Source organism: Sinocyclocheilus rhinocerous, unplaced genomic scaffold (assembly GCF_001515625.1).
Source record: "Sinocyclocheilus rhinocerous isolate Xijiao unplaced genomic scaffold, SAMN03320098_v1.1 scaffold1595, whole genome shotgun sequence".
NCBI classification, from domain to species: domain Eukaryota; kingdom Metazoa; phylum Chordata; class Actinopteri; order Cypriniformes; family Cyprinidae; genus Sinocyclocheilus; species Sinocyclocheilus rhinocerous.
The window spans coordinates 608,046-631,622 of record NW_015655715.1 but is presented as its reverse complement, the minus strand read 5'-3'; the positions used below and the strand labels follow the sequence as shown (position 1 = coordinate 631,622).

Genomic DNA, 23,577 nt, shown 5'->3' with positions numbered 1-23,577 from the left:
TATCATATCATATAAAAGTTTTGATTTTAAAAATGTATTAGTACATAATGAAATTACCATTAAAAATGATTAACTGATGCTTTATAAGAACTTTTCATTGCTAGTTCATGTTAACTAATGTAGTTAAATAAGGTTAACAAAGGAAACCTTAATGTAAAGTGTTACCAACAGTTTTATTAATGAATAAAAATAGACTTTTGGATTTAACTGTGTACAAATGTATTCAGCTGTAATCAGCTTCATTTGTACCTTGACCAGCTCTGAGATGACGATCTCATACTGGTTGCTGAGGTCTTTGAGGTGACTGAGCTGCTGCTCTTTGGCTGTGTTCATGTACCCCTCGATGTCCTGCAGCGCTGCTTCTGCACCTTCCTGGGTCTGGCATCTGTCTACAGCCTGAGAGGCCAACAGATAAACTCCACTCTCACACCACTGGTTTACCTGCCAACACACAAACACAGAGGCACATCAATGCATCTCTTTGTCCTGGACCCAGTTTAAAACTAGAAAGGTGAACAGTGCAGGTTATTTAACTTGGTAATATTATAACCCTTAAAAAAGGAAGCAGGAAGCTGCTGTAATAATTCTTATTTATTATGCAAACAGATCTAATTTAAGTCACCGACACATGGTGTTTTAATTGTTACCTACACTGAAAAAAAAATTGCTGTAGAAACCATTAGAAATTGATAGTAAATTTAACAAACAATTACTGAATTAAACATGAAATTTTAAAGTGGAAAAATTGAAATAGCATTTTCTTGTAAAACATACTTTAGTAATCTTTGGTTTTCTTTTCTTTTCTTTCTTTTTTTTTGAAAAATCCTTTTTTTAACTGTGTAAAACTACAATAAAACAGTTTTCGTTAATGAAAACGAAAAATAAAATATAAATATCAGATTAAACTTAAAAAAACATGAACAAATATTAGAAATACTAGTTGCCTTGGCAACTAACTGAGATAAGTTGAAATGTAAGTACTAAAACCACTAAAACTGAAATAAAAATAAATACAAATATTTAGAAAAAATGACAAAACAAGTGACAAAAGCACATACAATTATTAAAGCTTAAATTAAAATGAAAACTGAAAATATTCAAATAAGCTAATTCAGAATATTAATAGATACTATAATAGTATATAAATAATATACTATATGAAAGACTATAGAATACCCAAAACGTGTCACTCGTATATAGTTTTGAATGGGAAAAAAGGCAACGCTCAATTTAGCGGCTCTATCGAAGGAAGCCCCGCCTTCTGAATAAAAGAGCCAATCGGTAAAGTGGCGTCACTGCAGCTGCCGTTAGAAGTCCGGTTGCTATAGAAACAGTCAGCGTTCAGATACGTGCACTTAAAACTGCGCTTATGCACTGGCTGGTCTAGCCTGAAAAATAAGCTTTTTTTAACGTTATTGGAGCGAAAGAAACAACATTTATGAGACAGTTGTTGTCAGATTTCATTGGTGATTTCAAATATGAAATTTAATCGTAAACTTAGTGAACAGTTTTGTAGAATTTGATGTTTCCCCATTCAAAGGGATAGGAGCTGCACTTGAATGCCTGAGAGGTGTTTCAAAGATGGCCGCCGAGTGAAATGACTATATACATAAGCAAAATGGTACACTTCTTTAGTTAAATTTTCATTAACTTTTTTCTTGCTTTACTTTTAAATGAAACTAAATTTTCTAAAAATGGTTAAAAATTTTTTTTAACTAACTTAATTCAAGATACATAATGCAAAATCTAGTCTTACGGTTTTTACACTTTTGTAAATGTATTTGTCTTCTGACAATGTCATCTCTCAAAATCACCCCTTTGTCATGTCCTGAGTTAATCATCCAAAGATAAAAAAATCAATGTTAAGGTGACCGTGTGGTAATTTAGTAGGATGCTAGTTTTTTTCACGGACCTCATCGATGCGTTTGTGGATTTCAAGTGATTTGGTCAGAATGTCACGTTTCTTTTTGGCCTCATTGCTGAAGTCATCACAGATCCGACGCAGTTCGACACACTTCGGCCGAATGGAGTCCACGGCGTAGTGGTTACTTTGAATGAGCTGGTCACCATGCTGAGCGTGAAGCTGAGCTTTCTCCAAGGACTCCTGTACAGATCGAAAAACACAGTAAAGCTCAATACATTATGAATGATTTACACTGCTATCTTGACTATCATTAGTAACTGACTTGCAGTTTCACAACAGCAGCAACACTATGGTTGTGTCTTTTATTCGTTCTTGAAGTTCAGTTTTATTTACCGCATGCTTTCACACAATATCAGCACATTCTTGGCATTCTGAAAAAGGCCAAGAAAAAAAAAATATGCAGTGTCTTTCTAGATAAGCTGGCTGATTAATAGAGTTAAGATAAAAATCTAATAATCTAAAAAACAGCATTCTATGTTAAGGATGAGCATGAAAACATGCAAGTTGGCAACCAGTACTGCAGGTCCTTTCAAGGTATACTTGTGGTTTTATTCCTTGCAAACACTGCTGTGGCAAACTATGCTAATTTAAATATGTCTAAACAAAAGAAACAAAAGAGACAACTGTCTATATACATATTATACATTATAAATGTATTTACTGTCACTTTTAATAAATTGAATGTGTCCCTGCGGAATAAAAGTGTTCTTCTTTTTTTTTTTTTATTACTTACCCCAAACTTTGTAATGTAGTGTATCATGTTCACATAAAAATATTAAGCAGCACAACAAAACATTAAGCACCAAATCAGCATATTAGTTTTCTGAAGGATCATGTGACACTGAAGACTGCAGTAATGGCTGCTGAAAATTCAGCTTTGCCATGACAGAAATAAATTATATATTAAAACATATTAAAAGAGTAAACAGCTATTTTAAATTCTAATAATATTTCACAACATTACCGTTTTGACTGTAAAATTTGCAGCCTTTGTTCAAAAACATTTAATTATTCATTTACGTATTTTAACTATTCATTTGTTCGGTAGTGTATAGGATATATATATTTAAATATATGAATATGTATTTGGACAGTGATTGGGGGGATTTATACAGTGACTGGGTAAAAGTAAAAATCTAAACTACTGGTTTAAACCAGTCAGCAGAACAAATGCTCACTGTTGAGCCCTGTATGCTGTAATAACTGCTTTGCATACCAGGCCTGGTTTTAGATTCAAACGATTTTGACCTGAGCTTTGTCCTCCAAGGTTTTCAGATCGCCCAGTAGATGTTCCACCCGAGCCACACAGTCCCCGGTGTCAGAGAGGCCCAGCAAGGTCTCCGTCAGGCCATCCAGAGAAACTTTCACCTGATGCAATGGACAAAACAGACCAAGTTCAGCTTGGTTGACTAGACAACCGCTACAGGGATATTTGGTATAATGGCTGCCTACTAAGTTTACAGAGACTTCATTTGAGCACATCCATTGCACCGTACCTCTCTGAAGTCCTGCTCAAAGTGCCGTAACTGTAAGCACTGCTCTAATTTGAGGTGATGCCTCGACCAGAACTGTTCAAACGCATTCTCCGTCTCATCGAGCTGCGCTAACAACCTGAGACAAACAAACAAACAAACGCTTTTACAGTGTGCATGTCAGAGGAGCTGAAGTGAATTAGATTTCACAGAGGAACATGAGATGACACCAGGCTTTAAAGAATAATAACACAACTGTAACAAAATTCAAAATAAAATCTAAAAATACTTATTAATGTTCATGTTCCTATTGTGAATGGTTCATGGTTCAATGGTGCTCATAATCTTTCATCAGAATGTAACTTGTTCTGTGACTTTCTTTTTTGGCTGACGTTCCTGATGGTTTCCTGATGGTTAAAATCTCCTACAAAGTCAATATTCTGTTTTGCTCACGTATGTCATATTCCGAATATCACGTAGCCACTCAGAAATGGTTTACCGCATTACTGCATAAAAAAAAGAGAACTTCTGGCAAGATCCTCCCAAAGTTACGAACAAACGTTCTCTCAGTAACATTAATAGAATGTAATAGAATATAGAATTAATAGAATAAATAGAATGTTCGTTCAAAGTTATCTGGTCTGTTCTCAAGATGTCAGCACAAAAAACATTAACTTTTTTTCCTGAAATGTATTAGTTAGACATTTGTCTGGCATTTTTAAATATTACTATTTAGAGAACATTCAAAAGTAACGTCTCCATAATGTTTGCAAAATGATAAAATGGAATGTTCCCTTAACTTTCGCATAACCAAGAAGAAATGCTTTTAAAAATGGATGTTTTGAATGTTCAGAAAACATTCAGGAATAACATTTTCATAACAGAATGGAAATGTTAGCAAAATTATCTAGCTGGTCTTGTCTTTAATAATGTTCACAAAACGTTATCACAAAAACTAGTGCTGTCAAATGATTAATCGCGATTAATCGCATCCAAAATAAAAGATTTTGTTTAAATAATATATGTGTGTATACTGTGCATATTTATTACATATGTATAAATACACACACATGCATGTATATATTTAAGAAAAATATGTTTTGTTCATATAAAATATTAATATTTATATATAATATAAATTATATATGAATATAAACAATATATATACACACATATAAATATTTTAAATATATATATATACACATGTATGTTTCTGTATTTATATATACATCATAAATATACACAGTACACATATATTTTGTAAACAAAAACTTTTATTTTGGATGTGATTAATCGCGATTAATCATTTGACAACACTAACAAAAACAATTTTTATATGTCGACCATGCAATTTTTTTTTGTTTTCAGAAACTTTTTAGCCTGACATTCATCTCACATTTTTATGTTACAGTTTATTTCCAAATGTTCAGAGAATATTCAAATGTAACATTCCGATAATGTTTGCAAAATGATAAAATGGAACATTCACATTACCAACGTTCTTTTGTTAGCTGGGATTCTACTTAAGCTAGAGTATCATAATTAATGGTGTAACTTTCTTTGTTTGGCAAAATATTTTGACACACCTCTCAACAGTTGTTTGGTTCTCTACCTCATCCGGATTCAAAATGTGGCTCTCGGTTTTGCTGGCCTGGTCTTTGATACAAGACAATAGAGTATTTCCTTGCTTTATAGCCAATTTTAGCTCGTCCTGTGCAGAGAGATGGAAACGTGGCATATGAATGCTGAAAGAATTTGCATATGCAAAATATAGTAAATCATGATAAATACAGGTCATGTTTTGTTGTTCCACACAATGTTAGAAACGGTTCCCAAGGTCACGGAACCGATAAAAGATAACTGACTAATTCCACACACACACATATATATATATATATATATATATATATATAAAAAATAACTATAATAACACAGATTAAACAAATCATATGACAAAATTACAAACAACATGAACTACTGTTTCATAAAAGTGATGAGCTACCTTGAGCTTATCGTGGTTTTCGGTGTGTGTGATGAGCAAGTCTTTGGTGCACTGCACGTCATTGGGAAGTTCAGTTTCTGCTAGGTCAGTTCCAAACTGCTGCAGCATCTGTGCTGTGCTCTTCACGGTTAACGCAAAGTTCTCAATGGCCTAGGACACAACATTTTAACACAGTCTGAATAGATAATATAAATGGGAGCAGTCAAAAGGTTACATATCTTGCTTAGACAAAACTGAGCCTATTTATTTTGCACTGTGCATACAGTACATTTATGTTTTTGTGTCTTTTACATAAAAACACTTACACTTGAAATACGGACTACTTTGTCGATCATCTTGGTACTTTTCTGGACCTTGAACGTGGTGGTTACCTTGCTGTCTATGGGAGGGTCAGAGAGCCCTCAGATTTCATCAAAAATATCTTAAATTGTGTTCCGAAGATGAACGAAGGTCTTACGGGTTTGGAACAACACGAGGGCGAGTAATTAATGACACAATTTTCATTTTTGGGTGAACTAACCCTTTAACAGTCGGCCTGACAACGTCAGACCACCCATACAATGACTTTCACAGGAACCTTAGCCTTTTTATAAACTGTGGTAGCAAACTTCATAACTTTTGAGTTCCTTAAAATATGCATGCAAACATTTTACAGGGCATGTATAGTAAAAACTGTTGTGAGGAAAGTTAAAAGAATATTCTGGGTTTGACAAGCTCAATCGATAGCATTTGTGGTTGTTTTGACTCATCACTCATTTCCTTTGAATAAAAAAAAACTGAGGTTATAATGAGTCACTTGCAATAAAAATAAAAGGGGCCCATTTTTAGAGGATTTAAAAGCATACACGTGAGGCTTTTAATTTTATAAAAGCATTTCCATTTATTCTTCTGAATGCTTTTGTATAATTAGAGCTGTAAAACAGTTGAAATCCTCGTTTTTACAGTCTTTTTAAGGTTTTAGAGTTGATGGTGTTACATTGCAATGGCAACAAAGTTATAAAATTGGATATAACTTTACACAAAATAGCTTAGTAAACAATTGTTTACACTAAAATCATGTCATCACACTAAATTCACTCATACTGTTCACGGCTGTACTATTAAAACAATGGAAATGAATGGGGTCAATCTGTAAACATTAAAATACTCATTGTAAATGCCCCACTGATTTTTATGACTAACTATCTAACTCATCTGCAGATGACATTTTGTGAAATAAGTACAAGTGCATCCGGAAAGCGCTTCAATTTTTTCACATTTTGTTATGCTATGTTTCAGCCAATTCATTATTTTCCTCAAAATTCTACAAACAATACCCAATAATGACAACGTGAAAGAAGTTTGTTCGAAATCTTTGCAAATTTATTAAAAATAAAAAACGAAAAAAAAATCAGATGTACATAAGTATTCACAGCCTTTGCCATGACACTCAAAATTGAGCTCAGGTGCATCCTGTTTCCACTGATCATCCTTGAGATGTTTCTACAACTTGATTGGAGTCCACCTGTGGTAAATTCAGTTGATTGGACATGATTTGGAAAGGCACACAATGTACATAAGTATTCGCAGCCTTTGCCATGACACTCAAAATTGAGCTCAGGTGCATCCTGTTTCCACTGATCATCCTTGAGATGTTTCTACAACTTGATTGGAGTCCACCTGTGGTAAATTCAGTTGATTGGACATGATTTGGAAAGGCACACACCTGTCTGTATAAGGTCCCACAGTTAACAGGGCATGTCGGAGCACAAACCAAGCCATGAAGTCCAAGGAATTGTCTGTAGACCTCCGAGACAGGATTGTATCGATTGTATCAATAAATCTGCAAAGATTTCAGCATTGAAGGTCCCAATGAGCACAGTGGCCTCCATCGTCCGTAAATGGAAGAAGTTTGGAACCACCAGGACTCTTCCTAGAGCGGGCTGCCCGGCCAAACTGAGCGATCGGGGGAGAAGGGCCTTAGTCAGGGAGGTGACCAAGAACCCGATGGTCACTCTGACAGAGCTTCAGCGTTTCTCTGTGGAGAGAGGAGAACCTTCCAGAAGGCATCAAGCTATGGGTATGTTTTTCAGCGGCAGGAACTGGGAGACTAGTCAGGATCGAGGGAAAGATGAATGCAGCAACGTACAGAGACATCCTTGATGAAAACCTGCTCCAGAGCGCTCTGGTCCTCAGACTGGGGCGAAGGTTCATCTTCCAACAGGACAATGACCCTAAGCACACGGCCAAGATGTCCTTGAGTGGCCCAGCCAGAGCCCAGACTTGAACCCGATTGAACATCTCTGGAGAGATCTGAAAATAGTTGTGCACCGATGCTCCCCATACAACCTGATGGAGCTTGAGAGGTCCTGCAAAGAAGAATGGGAGAAACTGCCCAAAAATAGGTGTGCCAAGCTTGTAGCATCATACTCAAAAAGACTTGAGGCTGTAATTGGTGCCAAAGGCACTTCAACAAAGTATTGAGCAAAGGCTGTGAATACTTATGCACATGTGATGATTTTTTTTAATTTTTTTTTTTTATACATTTGCAAAGATTTCAAGCAAACTTCTTTCACGTTGTCATTATGGGTTATTGTTTGTAGAATTGAGGAAAATAATTAATTTAATCCATCTTAAATCTATAACATAACAAAATGTGGAAAAAGTGAAGCGCTGTGAATACTTTCCGGATGCACTTACTTATATGTGCACACTGCAGCACAAACTTCATTTCCTTAACATCAGAAAAGACGTAGCATGCAGATGATAATCTCATGCACCAGCATATGCAACAGCTGTAGACACATGAATGTGTGAGAAAGTTGCATTGACTGAATTTCACACATTACAAGCAGCGATAAGGCACAGTGCAGGAACCTCAGTGTTTTTGTAACAATGTCCCCTGTATCTTCTAATGTGGTGTTAAAACAGGGTTAGACATTATCTGCATCCAATCTGTAGGTTAACACCCTTTCAGACATGCATAATACAACAGGGTGACAGGCTCTGTCAATAATTTAGTGAATAAGTGATCATGGTTACAAACGCTCCAGACGAGCCATGCGCATCGTATGGCGAATGAACGGACATGTTGAGGGTCCAGACAGACAGAAGCATGCTTACCGGTACCTTCAATTTGAAGTCATCCCTATGTAACCTCATACTGACATCAGCGATGGCCCTCTGGAGGAGACGTGAAGGTTTCAGAACCAGAACAAGCTGGAGATTTCCTGGAAAGGAGCCCTTTGGGTCATGAAAGTAAATTAAACATTCAAGTAAACAAAGATTTGACTTTTTTTTTGACAATTCTGAGACATTAACTATATATACCTTTGTTAATTTATTATATTTATAAAGGTATAGTATAATATAACATTTATAAAGGTGTAATATGTATAATATATATATATATATAATATACAAGCAAAAATACTTAAGTGGTAAATAAAACAAAGGTTTTTGAAGTATGTTTTACAAGTATATAATACTTCAGTTTTTCTACTCTAAAATTTCATTTTTAATTCAGTGTTACTTGAATTTTTTTTTTTTTTTTGCCGTTGTAATTGTGAAATTTACTAGCAATTCCTGAGTGAGAATTGTTTCAATGGCAGTTTTTTTTTTAGAGTATTTATATTACATTTTAAAATTAAATTACATTTGTTTAAAATAGAATGTGACATAAAACAGGTAACCTCCTCTGATAATAATAATAATAATGTTTATATGTATTCAGATTCTTTAGTGATTTAATTTGACAATTTAATAAAATAAAAAGAATATTTTGAATAATATGACCTATTATTATTACATTATTATTATTATTCAAAATATTGTTTTCATTTTATTAAATTGTAAAAATGAAATCACTAAAGAAAAATTACTATTGCAATAACACTCTTGTTGAATATAAAACTTACTGTAAGATAAAAAAATGAGTATTTAAAACTTGAATACACAAAGGTATTTTAAAAATAAAGTTCAAGTGTTGCTGTCATTGAAGCAAATACTAAGATTTTTTTAATGCTTATAATTTGTAAAAGAACGTGTGTGTGTGTGCATTTGAATAATATTCAAAATTGAAGTATTTTTAATAGTCCAACTGGACCCAGCTTGTTCGATTTCAGTTGATAGGCCAATCTATTGTATATCTTGATTCTGTGCATCATGTTCTTTTTTGCTCGGAACTGCATTGAGATCTGTAAACGTCATGTTAAAGTGCTGTTTTAACTTCACAAAGCTTCAGCAAGAGCCTGTACAAACCGCTATCCGTGTCAGAGAAGTGATTGCTGAGTTCCATTTGTCCTTCCTGCGGTCCAGGATGATGATGAAGCCAATGCTAGCGGCATCCATGCTGAAGGATGAAGGACAGAAACACAGGTCGGGCATTGAAATCAAAACCATCAGACAGAAATCAAACAGAGAACTGCTTGTTCTTACAGTTGGTTTCACTACATATTTTGAAAATCTTTACCAATGACTATAAACCTTAGAAAAATAAATGAGGTTTCACCTTGGTATGCTGCTCAGGTATGTGACAACATTAACAAAATCCTCATCTGACACCTCATTAAAACTTGAGAACTCTGGGAAGGTGATGATGGGAGATCCGTCTTTTCCTCTTCCTCCTGTAAAAGTGTCATGGACTTTAGTGCCTAGTTAATTCATAGTTATCAAACCTGAGGAAAATAAGTTTTAGCATGTTAAATGGCACTCCGGCACTTTGTTTACACACTGTGTGTGTGTGTGTGTGTGTGTATATTTATTTATGCATTTATTTATTTCCAATTTCATTAGGTGTCATGATTGGCGCACAGTCTCTGTGTGCACCTAAACTGAAACTATACACCTTGTGTGAAGTCACATGCAGCAAAAACCAGGTTTGAGAACATTAAAACCATGACCTAAAGATTTGATTTATTTATTTAACAGTTCTGACATTAAACATGTAAACCCCATGAAACCATATAAACACTTGCAACCTATTCTAAGTCTTTCAAACGTTTGAAAATAATTGAAAAAGTAATTAAGTGATATTATTTATATTTATATTTCATATATATATATATACATGGACTTTAGTGCCTAGTTAATTCATAGTTATCAAACCTGAGGAAAATAAGTTTTAGCATGTTAAATGGCACTCCGGCACTTTGTTTACACACTGTGTGTGTGTGTGTGTGTGTGTATATTTATTTATGCATTTATTTATTTCCAATTTCATTAGGTGTCATGATTGGCGCACAGTCTCTGTGTGCACCTAAACTGAAACTATACACCTTGTGTGAAGTCACATGCAGCAAAAACCAGGTTTGAGAACATTAAAACCATGACCTAAAGATTTGATTTATTTATTTAACAGTTCTGACATTAAACATGTAAACCCCATTAAACCATATAAACACTTGCAACCTATTCTAAGTCTTTCAAACGTTTGAAAATAATTTAAAAAGTAATTAAGTTATATTATTTATATTTATATTTCATATATATATATATATATATAGTTCCTGGGGTGGGGGGGTCCCGGACCTCACATAAGCATTAAGGGACCCCACATAAAGCCCCAAAAAATGAACTTGGGCGGGGGCTCCCCTGGTTTTTAAAAAAAGGTTTTCTGAGCGATAATGAGGGGGAAAAAAAGAATCATATTTAATTTAAACAAACCCAAAAATAAAAATATGACAAGAGATTAAAAGAAACGTGCTAAGTTTGCTATGACGTTGATTTCTGTGGAGAAACGTATAGTTTTTATTTATTTATTTATCATTTATTTATTTTTGAAGGGGGGCGGGGGTCTGGTTAGGGGGACCCCCCAAGAGCTTTGACACAATTCGAACCCTGGTTTCTGTGCCATCAAACCTAAACAGAAACTACACACATTGTGGGAAGATGCATGTATGAGTTGGTGTGAGTCATTATGACCTACATAAGGTTTTTTTTTCAAAAAACAATGAAGTTTCATTTCATTTCATGAGTTTCATTCATTCATGGGACATGCTTCTGACATTATCATTGATTCTTAAGTATTCACCACATCCTTCTACGTTTTATTTGACTTAATATATTTAAATGTATTATTATATGTTTTTATTTATTTATTTTATTTTGTTTAGAAAAATAAGAACCACAGCTCCTTTCAACCACAAGGGGGCAACAGTGGAATCAGAGACATCCATTGAGTTCAGACACATCAATAGAGTATTATACATACAGCACTGTTTTGAAAATGTTTGTTAGCTAGCTAACAAAAAATCTGACTCATAAAGTTAATAAAATTAAGATAATAAAATTAAACGGTTTACAAATATTGTTACATATACCGAATTAATAAATTTTTATGCTCACATACATTTACATTCTTTATGATGCTATGTAAATTCATTAAGTTAAAAATTACGGTTTATATTTTTGAGTCATATGATCAATTACATTTTAATTTTACTTGATACAATTTAATATGGAAGGGACAATGAAATATTGAAAACCTTTAGTTAATATTCTGTATTTTTTAACATATACGGTCACATTTTTACCGTAAAATGTGTTTGAAATTAAATACCCCTAAGACCCCTGCTGTAGATCACACAATCTAATCTAAAATTCCTCTAATAACAGATTATGGTATCATTTTTAAATGATTCAAATAATTTTAGCAAACTGTTCTCCAGTGTGAATATGTAATCGCCTCTTTAACAGGGATTCTTCTCATTGTGCTCATTCCTGAGGGCAGTTTGAAGAAAGATGTGTTTGTTTGCAGTAATGAGGCAGATCCACTCAGAGGTCATATGTCCATCCATTTTTAGACTTGCCGCAACTCTTCACTTGGGTGATGTCTAGGTTACTCTTTTAATAGTTTACCAGTAAAGAAATAAAGTTTCCAAGTGTAGACAAGGAAGTGCGCGTTTCATTTCCATTTATATTTATAATATGCAAATCAAGCCACAAAACCCTCCAGCCCACATCCACAGTCTTATTTGGAACATCACTGGAAAAACTTCACCCACCTTGTGGTTGAATGACTTCTCTTGAAAATTATGGCTTATATTGGACACCTATAAAACCAGATATAAAGAACCTGTAGCAACTCCTGGTGGATAGTTTTTTTTTTGTCTCTTTTGATTTAGCAATCCCATACCTAGCAACCGCATAACAATACACTAAAAACGGCTCTGAACACCTTAGTCACCATATAACGAGACCCTGCCAGCCATCAACAACACCTCAGCATTGTGACAAAGCAAGAAGCAATCTTCAGAAAATGTAAAAATCCCATATATTTTCAGAGGTAAAAACAAATTATCATCATAATCTGGTAAATGCATGTTTATATTTAAATGAATGAAATCTAAATAAATACACATATATAAGTTTTGATATATTTACGGTAGGAAATGTACAAAATATCACCATGGAATATGATCTTTACTTAATATCCTAATGATTTTTGGCATAAAAGAAAAATCGATCATTTTGACCCATACAATGTTTTTTGGCTATTGCTAAAAATATACCCAAGCGACTTAAGACTGTACACACACACACACACACACACACACATATAAAATAAACAATGTAATAAAAATAAATAAGAAAAAAATCCATCTATCTATCTAGCCATGCGCAAACATATATGCAAGTGAAAATACACACACACACACATATTCATATGTCCTCCTGGCTTTGTCTCGCTTGAAAAGAGGCTAATTGTTTGATGCGTGACTTCTGACCTGATTACTTTTTATCTTCACTAGTCAACGAGACACATTTGAAGTCTATTCTATTACATTTCTGGTTGTCCCCTGTGATTCACAGAGTCCTAATGGACGACACCAAGCTTTTCAGCGGAAAGCAGCACTTGAGGAGCCAGCTAAATAGATTGCACAAAGTATGCTGGGATTGTTTTTCTCTGTAACATTATGTAACTGGTGCAGTTTTGATGGCTGGTGCAGGCGTCTTGGCAGATGAGGAGACAGGGAGGCAGGCCAGGCCTCAGGAGATCTGACTGGGTTGGGAAGGAATGGAATAGCTCTCCAAGGAGCACCGAGTCTGTAGTCGCGATGTCCCTCCCACTTACATCAGTTCAGTGTGTAAGTTTTTCCACCCTGTTTTCAGAGAGCTCTGCTTGTACTGAATATGGTAAACACTGCCGTTTTATTAGTTAATATTAATTGTTTTGTATAGTCAATTATCCTACAGTACCACCTGGCAACTTCATGACCAAGGCTTGATCAAATTAACTAAAAATAGAGTCAGTTACATTTTATACGTGCCAGTTGTCACCAGTTGTTTATATCTTGAGTGGTTGCCTAATTGTTTCATTTTCATTTGAGACATATTAAGCAGGACTGTGGCGTAGCCTAGTGGTTAAAGACCGGAGCTGATAAACAAAGAAGTTTCAGTTTCAAACACGGTGTAAAAAAGAAAAGAAAAAAAGTCAAATGAATAGTTTTAAAAAGTTAGAAAAAGTTAAAATAAATAAAGAGTCATGGCCTGTAAGAAATATTTATGGCTGTTATATTTTCTCAATTCTCAAGTCAGTGTGACTAAAAGTTAATTTTGGATGCTGGGTTCCACAAGCAAATCACAAAGGGAGATTCACCAAGGTGCCCTTGGATATTTCTCGATTCGTTATTATATAATACGCATCATGAGAAAATGAGACCGCAGAAGTCTATTTTCTCTGATTTTACGTGCTAATGAGCATCTGAGGAAATGGAGAACTGGGAATTGTACAACAGTGCTGACATGAGTGAGTGTGATTCGCCAGCATTAACCACCACCACAGAAACCTGACCCACATTCATTCTCACAAATAAGAAAGGGTCAAAGTTCAAAAGCATCACCAATAGCTATAGAGAAGGAAAGTAAATAGCTTTTTAAAAAAAAAAAATATTTTTTTTTATCTCAACCTGAAGAGCAAACAGACATATTCATTTCTCACCTGAAAGAAGAGCAAACTGCCTGTGAAGTTGTTCAATTACGTCGACCGCCAGTAACGGCCTGATCTCCTGCTGCATAATCTCATCTGTGAGGAAAGACCAGAGAGCACAGGAGCATTAGAAATCACTGCAACATGCATATAATTCTACAAAAATCACATTCAGGATATCAGTAAGATACAGAGTCACGGGGGGCATCAGTAGCCCGACCCTTCAGAGTGACCGTCTGCTCTGGAAGGAGTTTCCCCTCTACAGCTGCTTCCTTAGAGACGACCTTTAGCCATCAACACAGCCTCTGGTTTGTATCCGTTCATCAGGAAAGCGCTCCTTCAAACAAGCCATTCTTTTATGCCCTTGGCTTTACAAAAGAGCGCTCGAGTGCTTCTATTCTCTACTGATCTACTGAGGGTCACCCTAAAGCCCAATGAAGTCTGTAGACGAACAAAAGTTCCTCTGTACACGTAAAAGACTGCATTAACATTGACTTCTCTTTATCAGACCCTGTTAAGTCTTGTGAGGAAACTTGCTGTGGGCTACAAACAATGCCGATGAGTTACTACAGAAATTTTGGGATGTATTCGGGATGCGCAGATGTTAGGAAGTCTGGCAAGTTGAAGTTAATATCCTGAAATCACTAGTCAAAATTTTGATAGGCAGCATGCCGTAAACAGCAGAACAACCTCGCCGACAGAAATGAGCATGTTTCGAGACTTTTTTTTTTTTTTGGAGCGTGTTCTACGGGAAGAACAATGTGCGTCAAGGAGCATGTGAAAACCAGATGTTATCAGCTGGCTGTGTAGTCGAAACCATTGACATGTCCATGAATTACAATAAGAAGCCAAAGACTTCCCCCGAGGAAAGTCACAGTAACCGGATCATACAGGACCACTCCTATCGACAGAAAAAAAAACAAACACTACTTTTTTTGAGCAATTCATAAAAAAGGCATGCAACAAATATCAGCAAAATAAAAATTTAATATGCAAAATGTGGAGAGATTTACTTGTTTTCATTCAACGATTGAACAAAATGTATTTTTATAGCCAACTGAAACTTAAAAATACTTTTACAGTGGTTTTATCATTTAATCTCAAATTCTCACAAGTTGCCTTCAAATTAACTTAAATTATCTTTTCGAATCAAATATACAAATAAATGTAACTTAAAATTGCAGATAATATAAATCAGTTTCTTCACCAGAAGAAGCCAGTTACGTGAGTTTAGGGGCAGGGCTATCTGTTTGCCAACCAATGGAAGACGAGAGTCTTCCACACTTCACATTTAAACAAAATTCTGCTTTTTACCAAGGATAAAATGTCATTGGCCTAAAAAGAACAAAGACCCCTGATCTAACACAACATCATCATTGTTTTTTTTAATTATTATTAAGCATTAAATTCCCTATGCAGCAGCAGGTTTTCTGTAGCAGGGCAGATGATGGTCAGCTTGCCAAGATATTAAACCACAGGGCACAGAAAAACAGCTGTCAGTTACAGGCTTAAGCACACGACACATATAAAACGCACACACAGTTCATGCAGACTCACGCTCCACTGCCTTCTGTGTTCAGTGGAACTGGCTAATTGTCAAACTAGACCACAAATCCCACTCTGACCCACAGAAGACTGTGAAATGTGGAAAAAAACCAACTAAAACCAATCCAAATACTCCTTACCTTAACTTAAAGGGATGATTTTAGAAAATACTTTCTCTTGTACCAGCTTAAAGGGATAGTTCAACCAAAAATGAAAGATTGATGTTTATCTGCTTACCCCCAGGGCATCCCAAGATGTAGGTGACTTTGTTTCTTCAGTAGAACACAAACGAAGATTTTTAACTCAAACCGTTGCAGTCTATCAGTCTTATAATGGCAGTCATGGGCTCCACGGCTTCGAGAGTATACGTACTCTGGCATAGTAGACAGATATATACAAGTAGATGCCTCATTAATGACTGTTTCTATGGGCCGCGATACATTCCAAAATGGCGTTCTAAAGATATTTAGAAGTACAGGTCATCACAATGGAAGACGATTTTGATATATCATCAGACAACGTGGAATTTTTTGCCCAACCATATTTATTTGACGTCACGCGCCGGATGTTGTGAACGCACTCAGGACAGTTGGACATTGCGGTGGATCAGAGGTAAAAAAAATATATAAATACTGTTCAGTTTCTTGTGTGTATGTTTTTTTTACTCTCAAAGTCGTGGAGCCCATTGACTACCATTATAAGACTGATAGACTGCAACGGTTTGAGTTAAAAATCTTCGTTTGTGTTCTACTGAAGAAACAAAGTCACCTACATCTTGGATGCCCTGGGGGTAAGCAGATAAACATCAAATTTTCATTTTTGGGTGAACTATCCCTTTAACATGCGGAAGAAAATATAAGATATTTGTAGGATAACAGCAACATTGGCTCAGCCAATAACGTGAGTTTAGGGGCAGGCTATCTATTTGCCAACCAATGGAAGACGAGAGTCTTTCACACGTCACATTTAAAAGAAAACTGCCTGAAGCACTGAACAATGTCTGAACTGCTGTTTTTAGCGGATTAGCACATTTCAGAAAGTTTTGTAGAGCTGCATCATCCAAATTTGCCCAAAAGCACTTCTAAAAGAAAAGGAAATGTTTTACAAACTGGTGAGTTTCTCAAAGAGACATTTCAATATGTTTTTAAGGATGCAGGATGAGTTTGCTTACATAACAAGCAATCATTCTTATATCCACAAAGCGTGGCAGAAAAAGATCACATTTCATAGAGCAGATTTATAATTGTATTAGTATTGATCACAATAACCCAAGGACGCATGATATGAGATGCTTTAAATACACTGGCCTTGGTTTATATACAGAAAGAAGCTTTGCTCAGGATGTCAAAAATCGAAGCGAAGTGAGGCTCTTAACTATGACCGCTTTAGTTTGTTTGATTATTGTGATTTGAATTTTAACCATTTCATCCAGAGATTCTATCATCTATCACGTTTCTTCAGTTGTGTTGCAGCTGCTGAACCAATGAAGAGAGGTTGATATTTGTGGAAAGACTCTGTATTGTCTCAACTCACTTTTTCCAGCCGCATGACTTACTGTTTTAAAAGAGTTTCCTCCATGGAGAACCGAAAGAACCTACCAGCTTCTAGCAAAGTCTCCATTGAGGGTTATGTATTAAAAAAATTTACATGTTTTGGAGTCCAGCTGGACGGAGCATGAACAGCCTGAGAGAACAACTATGTTTATGTTCCACATTTCCCCAAACGTTAGTGTTTTCAGCTCATGCCTTTCAATGCCTTTCCTTCCCACTGTGCGCCAGTTTAAAAAACTGCAGTGTTCAATGGAGATCTAAATCCCATATCGTTGGTCTGCATGGTCACAAAGAGCTAGACACACCTAAATTTATGTAAAGTCTTTCAACAGGGTACACCATGACCATTCACAAGAAGCATTATGTTAATTGTTCAGGCTTGTTTGCATTGGGCTGTCTGGGTAATTACAGAGCTTGTTAATCACTCAGCCCTTGAGCAGGAGTTCAACAGTCAGATGATCAAGTGTCAATCACCTGTGCCGTCCCCACCAGACAATACTGGCGTTTGTCCTAGCATGGGTCAGGATGTCAGAATCAATATGTTAAACTCACTTACAATTGCAATTGCTAAACACTCTAAACTCGCACACTTAGTTCAACACTGATTGCATTCACATGCAGTGAGGAGTTCATGCAGTGGGGAACACTGTGACCAAAATTAGCCGAGGGGCATGAGAGGACAGAAGGATTCCGAGGGTGGAGATCTGCAAAAATCCTTCCGTTAGTATCCAAAAGGCATAAGACGGGTGAGAAAAAAAGTCTCACAGCCAACAAGACCTAATTGTCTTATGATGGGTCAATGACATGATGTGCATTGTTCGTCAAATTAATATATTTTGAAAAACAAATCAACAACACTTGTATAAACATGATTTTAATTTCTGAATTATATAAAATTTTAAGTATAAAAAATTAAATGTATTTTAATGATTATTAAATAATATTAAAAAATGTATACATTTTTTGTATTAATTTTGTGGCATAACGCATTAAATGCATTAAAAGAATTCTTGGGGGGGAAACTTAGTTTGGCATAATCTTATAATATTTTGAGATTAGATGCTATAATACCTTTTTGAAAAACAAATCAACAATGCTTTTATAAACATGATTTTAGTTTCTGAATGAAAATACATTTTAAATTAAAATTAAATGTATTTTTAATTATTAAATAAATAATTTTTAATAATAATTTATTTATTATAACGCATTAAATGTATAAAAAAGAATTCTTGGGGGAATAAACTTAGTTTGGCATAATCTTATTATAAAATTTTTTTTGAGATGAGATGCTATAATACTTTTTTTTTTCCAAAACTGTTTGAAACAAACACAGATACAAAGAGTAAATCTCCACGAACTTGACATGTTTGAAACTACATTTTTCCTTATATAGGACAGTCTTTAAGATCATTGACCTTGATACCTCTTGTTCCAGGGCCATTGGTATGGAAAGCACCCTTGTGTACTGAGCAAAGACAAACTTTAATGGATTCAATCATCAACTGCTGGAATAGAAACCATGCACCAATCAGCTCTCAGAGGTTTCATCTTCCTTTTTCTGAAGCTACTCATGGTTTCATTCGGGGTCAATGCATCAAGGGTTGCAGTCAAACAGCGGACACTGATGCATATCATCATGTAAACAAATCCAGTTTGGACTGTAGGGGGTCTCAAAGTGGTTCCGAACATCAGCACCTACAGTGCACACTTTGAGAAATTTCTACCAGCTCTAGGTCGTTATACATGCTTTTCAATGAAACACTGAGCGACTATTACAGAATCAACACACTAGCTTCACTTCACAGCCTGTCTGAATCCCATTGGCAGACGTTTAAGGGGCGTCCACAGGACATCCAGTCCATTGTCCCGCTCTGCTTCCCTCTGATCTTTATAAATTAGTGCTGCTGTATGGCAAAGGAACTTCAAGACAAGCCTGAACAATTCAGTCTCAGGCAGCAAAATAAAATAATCATACAATCAAAGCCCTGTGAGCTTAATAATATTTGACAAGAAGGTCAATGGTTGCAGTAAAGCTTTATCAAAGGCTCTGCTGTTCACAAATGGGATCTAAATATTTTATGGCAGGCAAGACCCACAATCTATCATATTCCCCCCAAAGAAATCACTGAAAGTAGTGGAGGAAGTCCCAATGCTCCCAACACTCACACATACACCCACACACATGCATTTATATTGCTGTAGGCCTCTATTTAAAAGCAATACATCTTGGATCAGCCTCATATTGCTGGTATAAGTAGAGCATGTGCACATGATGTTGCCTAACCCCCACACCCCCCATTTATTTAATAATAAATAAATAAAATTTACATTTTTTAAAATTAGACTTAAAAAAAAAAAATCTTCTTTGTGCTCCACAGATGAAAGAAAGTCATACAGGTTTGCAAAAACCTAAGTAAATGATAATCAAATGTTCATTTTTGGGTTAACTACTGCTTTAAATAAAAGGATAATGTGAGCTGTTTGAAGTCCACACAAAACTGAGCATTCCAAAACAAATTCCAGCATACAGTATCTAAATCCCTCTCCATCTACATCCCTACGGAAAAAGAAGCCACCACACATGAATACAAATCAAAATGTTAGACAGGATCCTGTATCTGCCCAGAACAGCGCCAGTTCTAGGATTTCATAATCAGGGGGGTTTAGCTCTCAGTGAGAATGTGTAGCAAGAGACCTTTCTCTTTGTAAGTAAAAAGTAGCCTACCACTACTTAGCATCATTGTAATATCAGTCTTTCTGCAGTACAGTTAAAATCGGTACAGGCTACTGTTTAACTAATAGAAAATGGTCATATCAGTATTATTAACAACTGTTAAATAGGAAAAATAAATAAATAGTCTCAGATCAACAATAGATTAGATAGCTGATTAGATTTAGGGGGACTGAGCCCTCCTAAAAGGGTCTAGAATCACCCCTGGCCCAGAACAACAAAACCTCCCTTAAAATGATTAATGTCATGGACCGTGTCACCAGGAACAATCAAGACCTTCACCCCACAAGACAAGCAACAAACAAGTCATTATAAAGTGAGAGTGTGTTGTTTGGATTGTAAGTGTAGAGGCCTTTTTTCCACAAATAGAAAGCATTCAGAATCATTTTGTATTGTAATGAATGATGAAAACAGCCAACTGGCCTAATTCAGAACTGTTCGTGTAAAAACAACCACTATCCAGAGGACCCACATCCACAAAAATGTGTTTGACTAGGATGTTCAGATGTGGTCTGTGTAAAGCTCCGTCTGACCCTGTCTGGACAGGTGTGTTTGATTATGCCGGCATGCTTTAAAGGGGCTCTCGAGGGAGTCCGGTCATATACCACTCATGATCGGATTTAGTCTAAAAACTCTTTCCAGAAGGGAAAAACCTATATGGATGCAAGCAATGTCAGTTGTTTTTTTACTTACAGCACATTTTTGAAGCAACTTTTTTCTTTAGTGGCATAGGATGGAAACATCTGTGAGGCATCTGTACAATAGCCAAATAATTTAATTCAATGGAGATTAACAATAATAATAATAATAATAATAATAATAACATTCATATAAAATTAATAAAATATAAAAACACAAAAACGTAATTAATATAAAAATACACACATTTTTTTCTCTTGACTGTGTTATCAGTTCACATTACATACATAATTATGTTGTCATTCATAAATCAAAATAACAATATAATCATTATGTATTTGTATAAAATAATAATATAGAAAAATAAAACAATAAAAAAAACACACACACAAAACAAAAAATAAAGTAAAACTTAAATTTGATCCAAAGTAATGTGACTAACATGATATTTAAATACATATTTATTAAGGTCACTGTAATATTGTAGTGCAAAAAACAAAACATAAAAAAACAACTCTTCCAGAAAAAGTCCCATTTTAGAGGGCTTCCCCAGCCCAGCGGGAGCGCTGTCCTTAACCTTCACCTCCCTAGTCCTTAGATCCACCCAACTGTGCTTACAACATGCTGACCTATAATCACTGGGGAGCATTAATATAATTGCTCTGCCCTGGGTATTTTCCTGACGCGAACAGTGACGTGGCTGTACGTTTTATTCTCGCTTAGCCACCGACATCACATCCATGCAAGCTCACATCTGAGACGAGTAACGTGGTGTGGATGGATAAATCCATATTAGTGGTTCAGTCTGCACCTTGGTGACTTCAGCAGACCGTACTGTCTCGCACATAAAGGGCCAATGATTCATGACCCACGTAAAACCTGGGATTGAGTTTTGTTTTGACTGAGAACAAATATGTCAGCAACAACAAAACTCACGCATTGTCTGCGTTCAGAACAATCAAAGCACCACAGTGTGAGGAGAAAACAACAGTTGGAGTTTGTGTCCTGTACTTTATCAACCCAACACATCATGGCACTTGACTTTATTTTTGTGTTTCATTGAGAACGGACTTATTCACTGTTAAAACTAGAGCTGGCGGTGAGAGGCCCGCTGATGTGCTGCCCTCATCTCTCTTGGGTCATATCACAGGAATGCACCAGCTTACCGTCTCACACTCTCAACTCTAGACATGCATTATGAATGAGACTGTTCTCCTTTTACTGTAACCCACACAAAAGCACTGATGCTTACGCTACAAAAGGGAATATGGGCTCTTATAATAACCATAAATAAATCAACAAGCATGAAAATGAAAATGCCTCACTGATTCTAGAAAGATGGGACAAAACATGTCCAGTGATTAGTTTTGAAAACAGCAACATTTCTACTTTTTGAGATTAATCTCAGATTATCACTAGAACCTTTATAATATAAATTTTCTATTCCTTTTTACATGCTCTTTATTTTATGAAATTATATTATCACTCACTACCCCTAAAACCACCTGTGCTCAGACCACAAAATATTTTACAGAATAAAATATATTAAATATAACAAAACCTATATTTATATCAAATCAATCAATAATATTTAGATTGTAATTATAAAATTTTTGCACCAAAAGTTAAATCTATATCTCAAAACATGCTAAACAGATTATTCCAAAATAATATATTTTTAAATATTTATTTTGCGTTTTGTCTCAAAAAGAATAGGACAAAAAAGTGTGTTTTTCACGTACACTACCATTCAAAGGTTTGGGATTCTTTTAATGTTTTTGAAAATATTCTCTTACATTTACCAAGGCTGCATATTTTATTAAAATACAGTAAAAACAGTAATATTGTGAAATATTACAAAAAATTTAAATAAAATGCTGAGTTGCTGCTCAAGAAACATTTCTTATAAATGTTGAAAACAATTGTCCTGCTTAATATTTTTGTCTAAATATTAATATTTTAATAATAATAATAATAATAATTTGGTGAGTTTTAGGAGACTTTTAGGATTTAAAAGTCTTTACCCTCACTTTTGATCACTTCAATGTGTCCTTGCTGAATAAAATGATTAATTTCTTTAAAAAACATCTTATGCTATGTTCACACTTGGCGTCTTTTTTGAAGCTGTCAGTGTCTGTTTTACATTATAATCCTATGGAGTAAACCGTGTTTTCAAAAAAGTCCTGAGCGCTTTTTAAAACGCCACCGCCGGCGTCTTTTTCTGCAGCTCAGAGCGTCTTTTCAAGTTGAAAAAAAGTTCAACTTTTCTGAAAAAAATGCCCTACGTCAAGCGCCTTTTTGACAGCTGACCAATGACAAGCGAGTGGCGAGTCGTTTCCATAACAACAAAAACAACAAGAAAATGGAAAAGATAGCCGGTAGATTAGTTCGTACTAGTTTCGGAGCACAAGGAGTTGTATTATATGAGCACAAAACTGTATCTAACTTAGTCTAAAATATGCCACAAACCGTGCATCATTCAACCGGAGCTCCTGGACTAAATTGTTGTAAGCACCATACTGTTTCCTTCCCCGTATAATGTCGCGCACCCACAAACATCGTTGTGAACCGACATTCTCCTCCCCGTTAACTTCAAAAGGCAACGCAAGAGCCAACTTTTTACTCTTTCTCGACATTTCTGCAGCATATAGCGCTAGGCTACTGTTGCAGCTGTTGTTATAGCAACAAAAGACGCCCTCGGCTGCTATTTATAACCAAAACGCTGCCAGCTTTTTATTTTACTAAAAAAGCGCTCTTGTCAACTTTTTCTTGTCAAAAAAGACGCCAAGTGTGAACATAGCCT

At 35.4% G+C, this 23,577-nt stretch overlaps 1 protein-coding gene across 1 annotated transcript in view; it reads right to left on the bottom strand.

Moving 5' to 3' along the window:
• Positions 1 to 23,577, bottom strand: part of LOC107718904 (guanine nucleotide exchange factor DBS-like) — a 75,292-nt gene that overhangs the window by 40,869 nt on the left and 10,846 nt on the right. Inside the window, exons 2-12 of the mRNA XM_016526159.1 lie at positions 14,319 to 14,402; positions 9,888 to 10,002; positions 9,638 to 9,728; positions 8,388 to 8,620; positions 7,527 to 7,746; positions 5,399 to 5,548; positions 4,983 to 5,107; positions 3,421 to 3,535; positions 3,173 to 3,292; positions 1,913 to 2,104; positions 250 to 441 (exon numbers count right to left, since the gene is read on the bottom strand). Of these exons, the coding sequence (XP_016381645.1) occupies positions 250 to 441; positions 1,913 to 2,104; positions 3,173 to 3,292; positions 3,421 to 3,535; positions 4,983 to 5,107; positions 5,399 to 5,548; positions 7,527 to 7,746; positions 8,388 to 8,620; positions 9,638 to 9,728; positions 9,888 to 10,002; positions 14,319 to 14,402 (1,637 nt within the window). The remainder of the gene's footprint in view (positions 1 to 249; positions 442 to 1,912; positions 2,105 to 3,172; positions 3,293 to 3,420; positions 3,536 to 4,982; positions 5,108 to 5,398; positions 5,549 to 7,526; positions 7,747 to 8,387; positions 8,621 to 9,637; positions 9,729 to 9,887; positions 10,003 to 14,318; positions 14,403 to 23,577) is intronic.